Genomic DNA, 10,423 nt, shown 5'->3' with positions numbered 1-10,423 from the left:
TCGCACTTGTAAAGTGAAACTAGGCAAAGTGACTGATGAAAACACGTGAAATGTAGTCCTGCATTCTTCATAGAAAAAAATGGTAAAAGAGCAGTTTCGGGAAGCAGACGTCGCCAAGAAAATGTAATGTTATGATATTTTTTATTGTATAAAAACAGTACTAGTACATTACATGTAACCATGTAGCTAACTGGTCTGGATTTAAAAAAAAAGACCACCAGAGAGCAACAGCTTCAGCCTTCATGTGTTCCAAAACTGTATATTTATGTTATGAGAAAAATGCACACCTTCCTTTTGTTATTTTTTCCTCGTTTTTAATGAGAGGTCACATGGTAATCAGGGCACATCCTCCTTTCTCTTACCACAAGGGTTTCGTGTAAAATGCAGAGGATTGAGGCTCCAAAATAGACTGTCACAGAGTGCAAGGGTTGAAGTCTCTTAATTTCAATTTTAACACATTTGCCTGTTTTATCTAAAACCTAATTAACTTAATGGATCACTGTACTGTAGGATAGCAGCTCGGTACAATAATCTTTCTGAAGTTAAAGATGTTTCCGTTGCGCTTGGCATCTATTATTAATTTAAACTGAAAGCACAAGCTTAAGCCCCCTTTTTGTTTTTGATATTTAAAGGTCTTTTTTGTTTTTTGTTTTGGCTGAATATTATTTTGTTTCTTGGTTGTTTCTCATTCTTTGAAAGAAAAATTACAACAGTGCATCAAATTATAATTTTGATGCTGTACCTGTTTTATTCAGTCTCCGTTATCCTAAAAATATAAATCAAAAGCAAAGCTGTTCCCCTTGTTAACATGTGAAGGTTTTACTGTTTCCTGTTTCTTTGTTTTGCATTAACATATTTCATAAGATATTGTCGAATGGTCTGGAATTGAGTTTCGGGATAAATTAGATTCATTCAGTCAACTTCAAAGAATCTGTGATTATTTTTTAATTGTTTTGATAGTGAGTCACTCTCTAACAAGTTCTCAGGGAATATTGGGAATTGAGATGACAGATCTAAGCAAGTGCTAAAATTGCAACAAGATGCTCTACCTCTTGCATCCTCTTACTCAGAAGGCTCCACCCCTTGCACTTTATAACACTTCATTTTGGAGCCTCTATCCTCCACATTTTACACAAAGCCTTCCACAAGGTATCTAACTCAATTTCAGACACTACCACATCAAACTTGTATTTTTATTATTAACACATCATTAACCTACTTTATCTGGGTATATTTTGCTTCAAGAGTCTTTTTCCTTAAGCCCTGAAGAGGCTTAATGGAGGTTATTTGGAATGATGTATTTGATGAGAGAAAAGTCTCTTGAAGCCAACAAAGAATAATGTACGTTAATGATGTATTACTAATAAAAATACGAGTTTGAAGTTGGGCTGTCTGAAATTGATTTAGGTACCTTGTGGTTGCGGTACTCAAAATGATAAAAATTCTGTGTTCCTAACATACTCCTTACCTTTGTGATAGGATTGGATTTTACTGAGCTAGCAAATAACGATAACTTGGATTGGTTAAGATCGTTTATTATACATTCGGAAACTTTCTAGCTTTATACAATGATTTGGGAAACGTCCTTGTCTGGGTTATACATAGAACGTAGATTTTGATTGGATAAGAGAGACACACCTTCAGATCGTGGGGTATTTAAAGCCCAGTATTTCACGTGTAGATCAGTTGGTTTGGAACCTTCTCAAAGGTTTGTGCCAGCTCACTTTCTGATAAATGGGGTGGATCCCGGTCTCTGTCTCTGTCCCGTTCAAAATTCTTGGTAATGCATTGTCTCGTTCATTCGTTTAAGTTGTCCTTTTTGTTTTCCTTATTTATACGTCCATTTTATTGTTAATTTCCAGTTCCTTATTTCTATTTTTGGTAAACCAGTTAGGTTAGGCATAGTAGATTTTTCGTGCAGGGGTGGGTCACTTCTCTTCGGACTTAGCATTGGGTAGGACGGGCTCTGGACTTCGTACATCTGTTAGGTAGGCACTAATTTTTATTGAGGCCTAAAAGTATATAGGAAGGTCGTTAGGACATCAGTTTTCGTTGTAAATATATAAATGTAAATATTTTGTGCTGTTAATTAAACACAATTGTTGCCATAATAAATACTTGTTAATTTGCAAACTCTTGTTATTAAAATTCTTGGGTTAGTAAGTCACTTTCATGACTATTTGAGATACAAAAGGTTTATTAATTGGTTAATAAGAAGTTGGTACAAAACATGAAGTACTACTATTGATAAAGAAAATGTGTGTTATTTAATGAGTTAATTTTGAGAATAAAAGAAGTACTTTCATACGATCAAATACGGTTACATTGGTGCCGTGAGTGGTACCTTAGACAGAAGGTAAAAACCAAATCCTGTCACATTGGTGCCGTGACGGTCATCTCGGTGGAACCTCCAAAATATGACCGATTATAATTAGCTAGGTGTGTCCACACTGTGGCTCAAATCCAACGCTCTACCGACTGAGCTAAAGGGTTAACCCACTAGCTAGTGCTAGTAGGAGCGTGGCCTCACTATATACAACACATAGCCACTTTCAACTCTGTTACACTTCCCCCTTCTTTTTCTTGAGATTTCTTACCCCTGAGAAATCTCACACACGAGACTCTATAAACACCACTCACCATATGGGTTTTGTAGTTGGGTGCCAAATATGACCAATTATAATTAGTTAGGTGTGTCCACACTGTGGCTCAAACCTATAACCCTCAGATTTAAAATCCAACGCTCTACCAACTGAGCTAAAGGGTTAACCCACTAGCTAGTGCTAGTAGGAGCGTGGCCTCACTATATACAATGCATGGCCACTTTCAGCTCTGTTACACCTTCTTTTAAAACAGAGCATTCCCCACAACAGTTTCTTTTTTAAGCTATGAAAATTGGTAATGAGGAGGAGTAAAAGCAAATACTATAGCTTTGCAATTAGGCTAGAGTATCGCAAGCTACCTAATGATATGATAAATATCGGCTACGATACATCATACAATTTATTTTAAAACTATTTTATTCATTGTGACATGAAATGGATTGAACAGCAGGCATGAATCCTAATCATTCTCTTGATCCACTAGTCAAGGTACATATAATAAATTACATTTTAAGCATTTGATTAGCAGGGTGTCAATAAATGATTAATTGGTACATAAAATGAGTACAGAGAGAGAAGAAAGAAATGTGTATGTTGAATCAGATGTGGGAAAGATTCCCTTACAAATAGTATAGTTTTAACATTGTACATACTTATAATAAAATAATATTCTTCCAAGCATTTTATAATTGTCTTAAGTTTTTTATGAAAACCTCTTCTAGTTTCTTATAGAGTATGAACATTATCAAAAAATGAAAACATTATGAATCTATACTATATAATATATTTTCTCAATTGAATACCATTTTCATTCATATATTTGATCAGCAACTGTCTGTGAGAAACATTGTGGACAATACAAGAAAAAATGTAGTGAGTCTTCAAATTGGTTTCCACAATTTGTACATTTTGGTGATTCATTAAAGTGGTCTTTAAAAAGGTCAGCATTGAGGTTACTACATTTATTTTTCAACTGGCATTGTAATATATTTTCAATTCTATTGTCTGTATTGTACAACTTGAGTTTATTTTTCTGGATTGAATTGTTTAATTTTTTTTATACTTTGTAATGTAGGGGAATTTTTACAGTCATCAGGAATGTTGTGGTTGATGGTAGAAAGCTATTACATGCAATACAACACGTGTCATGAAATTGCCATCAAGAATTGAATGAACTGATATACATGTATTTGCATATTTTTGTGTTTCTAACCTCAACAGTAGTAGAAAATATAAAATGAATATATCTTGACACTGCTTACAGAAATTTATTATGGGTGAATTCACAGTCTCAAGATACGATTCTTGTAGGTCATAACCTTGTTTTCCACCATTTTGGAACATGAAAATTTGTTTTTCAAGTAAGACAATGAAAATTAACTTGTGCTGTATCATGATACATACCTGATGATATGATACACATATGATCAATGTAACACTGTATCATTACACCTCTATTTGCAATTACATTTGCTGATTTAAACATATTTTATTGTCTGTAAACTTTACATTTGGGATGAGGCAAAAGTTCTAAAAACTTAATATGCCCTTTTCCTTTACATTTGCTAATTGGTCAAGGTAGCAATTCACTGCAAAATTGAGTATAATTACACATCTCAGAAAAAATCCTACATTTGATAGACCAATAGGCCAAGGATTTGCGAGGAGTTTAGCAAATCAGACATACTCATCTAGCAAAGGTGAATAGATAAGATACTTATAAATAAAAATTCATGTTTTATTAAATCTTACAGAAGCCATGTCACGTTTGGATTGCTTAACTCCCATCAGATGCAGCAGCTGTCCCACCTCCATGTGGTCAGTAAGAATTTGTATAGTCAGGATGGAGGGCGTAAGCCTGTCCCCTATGGGGCTCTGGACCACAAAATGGTAAGTTCATTTCACTAAGTCTTAAGGTTGAGGCAAAAAATACAAAGACAAAACAAAACTAGAATAAGTAAAATTCTCACTGGAAGAGTTTTAAATAATTTGACAAAGAACTCTTTAAGTACAGTGTACATAGAAATTGACATATTTTATGGTTATTAGAATAAATAGCATTTGATTTTCAAATCTGTTGTTATTTGAATAGTTTATAGGTTATGGCTTTGAAGAAATTTACTGTTTCAACTTCTCACTACTAATTTCTGGGATCCAGTTTACTTTCCATTATTTATACCTTGCTAATTAAGGTTTTAAAAGCAAATGGAAATATTGGACAAATAACAAATTTCTCGTAAATTTTATACTAACTTGTCGTTTGGAACAAAATGAAGACAAGTTTGAATATATTCTCATGATGCATGGTTCTTTAGACTCAGATATATAATATTTGTTTAACTTGGTCTATTTTCTTGTCAAGGGAACCAGTGACAAAGACAGTGCCTGTGAAACTTGTGGAAAGGGATTGGCTGACTGCACTGGTCACTATGGATACATTGATTTAGAACTGCCATGTTTTCACATTGGATATTTCAGAGCTACAATTCAACTTCTCCAGATGATTTGCAAGGTATTTCTGGACACATGGATCCAAATGATTGTAGCAATTGAACAGAGATGAAAGTATGTTATCCCATATAAAAAAAAATGTGTAGACTTGATAAGTTGATTTCAAGTACACTGTAAAACTGAGGTAATATTAAATAAAACTCTGGGTTGACTCATTTAAAATAACACAGTTATAAAACAATTCTTATCTTTTGTAGACTTGCAGTGAAGTTCTTTTGAGTCCTGACCAGAAAAAATCATTTCTAGAAAATACTAAGAGACCCCTGACATACCTACAAAGAAAAGTCCTAAAGAAAAAGATATACGACAAATGTAGGAAGATGGCAGTATGTGCATCATGTGGTGCATTTAATGGTATGAATGGGGCTTATCAACAACATTTTATTTAAACAAGAGTTAACACAAAGGAATGGTAGACATTTGAGTAAACTTTGATAAGAGGGTAGCAGTTCTAAAGGACCCCCCCCCCCCAACTTTTTATGTTTTTTTTTAATTTTTTTTAGCCTGTTACAGTGTAGCATGACTTTTTCCAGTTCATTATCCAATGTAGGTGTACCATGGGAGAAACAAATACAAGGGTTGTCCATAAAGCTTGTGGACAAATGCTATCATTTTCTTAATAAAGTCCGCACTGGCAATTGTGTATGGTAATATTTTAATATAGACCATAATTAAGTAAATGTATAAAAATTGAAACAATACATACTAATTTTACGAACATTATAGGTGTAATTACTTTGTATATTCAAGCCGCACGACCCAGTCTGACGTATTGAGAAATCCTAACAACATATTTTTCCTAAGTATTTTACCCTTGATACCTCGAACCCTCTGATATCTCGAAGTTTTTTCTTGGTCCCCTTGAGTTCGAGATAACGAGGTTTGACTGTAATTTTCATGGTAATAGACATGTGGCTTTTCTACTTAGTCTTAAGGAGTGGGGTGATCAGATGTGATTGGGAGTTTTATGTTTGAAACCAGGCTAGTAAATATTAATTTCTAAAACATTTACAAAGTATACTTGTTTGATATAAATCAGAGATATTTTTGAATAAGGATAAATTTTGTTAATGAGTAATAAATGATTTGTTCATATACATGTATAGTGCAGATGGAATCTTAATATGTGTGTGTTTTTGAACTTTAAATGCATGTATTTTTTTATTTAAATTTAGATATATTCTTCTTTTTCATGATGAACAGGTATGGTGAAGAAGTGTGGTTTGTTGAAAATCATCCATGACAAATACAAACAAAGAAAAGGCTCTGATCCGGTCATTGAGGAATTCATGGGGTCGTTCGAGTCAGCCCTGGAAAATAATAAAGATTTAGAACCTCTGCTGAGTAAAACACAGGTCTGCGGGCTTATACACATAGAAGCTAAATAAATTGTTATGAATTAAATGCTTTTAATAAAAATAAATCCTGTATATAAAGTTCCACTTCAAGCCTGTTTTATAATTAGTATTATATTTGATTCGACATTTAAGAATTGAGCTCAGTTCAGCTTTGTATAAAATCTTATTAATGAAAAGTATGTTTAGCATTTCTTTAAAAGATGTTAAGTATATATATATATATATATATATATATATATATATATATATATATATATATATATATATATATATATATATATATATATATATATATATATATATATATATATATATTATGTATGTTATGTATGTGTACATGTATATTGAAGTATTATGAAAATATCTTTTTTTTATGAAGCTAATTAATGAAATGAATCTTTTTTTTATGAAGCTAATTAATGAAATGAAACATTTTAACAAATTATAATTATTGTAGGAGGTCTTGAATCCAATCAGAGTGCAGAAGCTCTTCCAGTTAATTCCCGAAGAGGTAAGAAGTTAGAGATATCAGACATGATTTTTTTTCTGCTTTAAAGTGGAATTCCACCTTTTAAAATTTGTATTCCGTTTTTTAAAGTCTCTCCATATTATCTGATTATACTATTTTGTCTGATAAATCAGTTTGGGTTCACTTTATACCTACTTTATTGATTCAATATAAAAAGCAATTTCATTGGTTTTTCAAATTTAGAGTTATTTATTCAGCCAATCGTTGGAGGTTTAACTAGAAGCATCAATCACGGTAATGGATGAGAAAATATATATATATATATATTCTGCCATTTGATGGAAGTCTTATGGGAAACATTGATTGTTGTAACAGATGAGAATGTTTTGTAACATGAATTATTAAAGAAAGTGTAAAAGATGTCAATAAAGACTAAAGAGTAGGTAACACGTAACATTTGTCAAAAAAAATCCTTAAAAAAAAGAGGAATTTCAGAGTGAAAATTAAGTGCCAGGAAATGCTCAGAATGCAGGATTTTGTACCGTTTACCCCAGAGTTTCTGGGGGCCACCACCTTCCCTCCAACCCCCAACCCCCCCCCCCAGGCCTATGGATAGGTACAGGGCTGGAATAGGAAAATTTGATAAGGAAATACATGTATTATATACTGTACATGTTTTTCTAAAGGAATAAAAACCTTATTTAAGTTTCTGATAATAATATTACATGTATTATGCAAATGTTGTTATGAAGATAACAGTTATATGCCAATCACATCCTTTCCCTGTTTTCAGAAAAATGTAAGGTTACAAAAAGTAGTTCAATTTTTTTCAAAGGAATATATAGACTTCTTAAAAACAATAAGGATATAATTTGTTTAATTGATATATACAGCATGCTTGCATTAATATATCATTATTGAAATGTAGTCTTCATTTATTACATAAAAAAAGAAATGTTACTCAGTGTTCTGGTCCATAGTCACTTTTTATTTTTTATTAAAAAAAAATTATGCAATAGATTGTTTTTTCACATCTTATAAATTGTAACTTTGTAGGAGATTCCTCTTTTGATGATGAATCCAGAAGTGGGCAGTCCCAAGGATTTGATTCTGACCAGAATTCTGGTTCCACCCATCTGTATCCGCCCCTCTGTTGTCTCAGATCTCAAAGCAGGAACGTAAGTAACTGAGCAGTCTCAGGTCTCAAGTAACAAAAGTTGGATCCACTCCCTCTTTTATCTCATTTCAGATCAGGAATATGAGAAATAAAAAGCTTTTATTAAAATTGTTTAAAGTGGGATAAATTTTATCCATATCAATGGACCTAGGTTGAGATGTAATCTACATGTATACCAACAGATCCAAAAAATCTTTTTTCTAAGAGAAAAAATTGTTTCAGTCTAAGAGAAGCGAAAGATCAGTATATATACTTTAACTTCTTATACCTCCTCTCTCATTATTTGCCAGTAATGAAGATGACATCACTATGAAGATGACTGAGATCATGTTTTTGAATGATGTCATCCAGAAACACAAAGCCACAGGAGCAAAAATGTCAATGATCATGGTAAGTAAAGTTTTCCATTCCACCCAAAATAAGAGTGAAGTTTTTTCTTACTAAGATATATCGCCAAACCCCCTAACTCCGTCACTACCCTAACTGTGTCACTTTCAGGAAACTCCGCACTGTTTGTAAACTAGTGCGATTGTGACGTCATTTTTTACATGCTGAAAATCTGCAATCAAATGCTGAGATATTATAACAGTCAAGTTCAAGAATGCATCACAAACAAATAACAATGACAGTATATTGTATCTATCATATTTTTTGTGAAATCAATAAGCACCTTTTCCCTTATGCGCTTAATCCATCGATATCTCTGATGTGTGCTTCAACATGCTCATTTTCACATGTCGGCCATTTTTAAGCGCTAAGTGCAGCGCAAAGCACTTACTGTCATCTTAATACTACTTCCGTTCTCGATCCAGCGCCACTTAGCAAGTAAGATAACTCCACCGAGTCTTCTAAAAATATACAACTGGAAATCCCCAACTCGCTTTCGGCTATTGTGATACTGTGTTACGCAGAGGTCTAATAATAGGTGTCAATTAGTGAGGTAGATTGTATACATTGTAAGAAAATCTGCTGTTAGTGGATAAAGGCGGTTCTCATCTCTATACACTGTAGTTCATTAAAAAAATCATGTCGGCACTGTGTAACATGTAGCTAACAATTGCTGCAGTGATAATACATGTATCGCAGAAGTATTAAAAAAACCATCAATGGTGCAAATACCTTAAAAACGGTTTATTATATGTCATGTATATAGTGATTGCTTAAAACTCATATGGAATTTTAATAAGTATTTAAAACTCAAACTGGAAATAAGTTATTTAGTAGAAAATTTCGCACAAAATTGATATACAATGTTCTTATGATCTATATAATTTATATCCATATTAACTAACTTTTTTTTTCTTCTAGACCCTTATTTCAGACAATGTAACTAAAAACAAGTCTTTCTATTATCACCCTTGCACCATGCAGAGAGCTATCAATGATGTTGATTTTCGCATCTCAGTATCACTTTTTAACAGACGTAAATGCATTCATGAACTGTCTATATTCGTGTAATCTAGCCTTGTTTCGCAAGGAAAGGCAGTTTACGGCTGTACGTACATGTAGGACACGTAGTGGCTGAATCCACTTAAAGAGGAAAACTAATTTCTCGGAAATATTGATGACAAATATGGTGCTTCGTGTGTGCTGTGCGCAAGATATGTCGAAAAATGTAAAACCTTACTTAAACGTTCTCAGTAACGGGACAGGTATGTTTGAGTTGCCGATTTGTCTGCTTAGCAACTTTATGAGCACCAAATAAAAACAGAATGAAACAATGTTGTATATCGTCATGAAAATTAGAAAATAGGGGTTCATATTTGTTCATACTTGAGATTAATATACCATCTTTTCTTTTTTGGGTTGTTGAATTATTTATCTTGGAACTAGCACGAAAATTACTGGTCAATTATTTTCAGGATTTCTTTTCAAGGAACACATCAGTGCTGTGGATATTTTATTTTATTCCTATCAGCATGTTTTGAGTGGTAGCTGATATCATACCTAAACAAGTTAAGATTAAGCTAAAGCATCAAATGTCTGTAAAATAATCACCAATTCATTTTAAAGTATTTTAACAAGAAAGAGTTTAAAAAAATACTCGAGTTTTTAATGACATATTTTTATTCCGAAGAAAAAAGTATAAAATTTTTATTTAAAAATGTGATATTTACAAATCAGCTACACATATTGTGAGATCAACAGAAAAAACTACTTTTCGACGCAAATACATTATAAATCATGTATATGAAAGTCAAAGATTAAAGGATAGCACTGAATGTTTTTTCATTAAACGAAGAAGACAAATATAATATACTTATACTTAAATTGTATATATACCTATTATCTCTGACAAAACTAC

General features: G+C 32.6%; 1 protein-coding gene across 1 annotated transcript in view; it reads left to right on the top strand.

Annotated features, from left to right (window-relative positions):
* The first annotated feature begins 7 nt into the window (after positions 1–7).
* Positions 8–10,423, top strand: part of LOC133205935 (DNA-directed RNA polymerase III subunit RPC1-like) — a 28,691-nt gene continuing 18,275 nt past the window's right edge. The window contains exons 1-8 of the mRNA XM_061341834.1: positions 8–123; positions 4,358–4,493; positions 4,966–5,115; positions 5,312–5,468; positions 6,318–6,469; positions 6,930–6,983; positions 7,998–8,119; positions 8,409–8,508. Of these exons, the coding sequence (XP_061197818.1) occupies positions 80–123; positions 4,358–4,493; positions 4,966–5,115; positions 5,312–5,468; positions 6,318–6,469; positions 6,930–6,983; positions 7,998–8,119; positions 8,409–8,508 (915 nt within the window). The 5' untranslated portion in view covers positions 8–79. The remainder of the gene's footprint in view (positions 124–4,357; positions 4,494–4,965; positions 5,116–5,311; positions 5,469–6,317; positions 6,470–6,929; positions 6,984–7,997; positions 8,120–8,408; positions 8,509–10,423) is intronic.

The sequence above is a fragment of the Saccostrea echinata genome, unplaced genomic scaffold, assembly GCF_033153115.1.
Source record: "Saccostrea echinata isolate AGI-Se365-2 ecotype Australia unplaced genomic scaffold, CSIRO_AGI_Sech_v1 ptg000002l, whole genome shotgun sequence".
Taxonomy (NCBI): domain Eukaryota; kingdom Metazoa; phylum Mollusca; class Bivalvia; order Ostreida; family Ostreidae; genus Saccostrea; species Saccostrea echinata.
The sequence above is the reverse complement of the archived record's forward strand: the minus strand, read 5'-3'. Positions and strand labels throughout refer to the sequence as shown.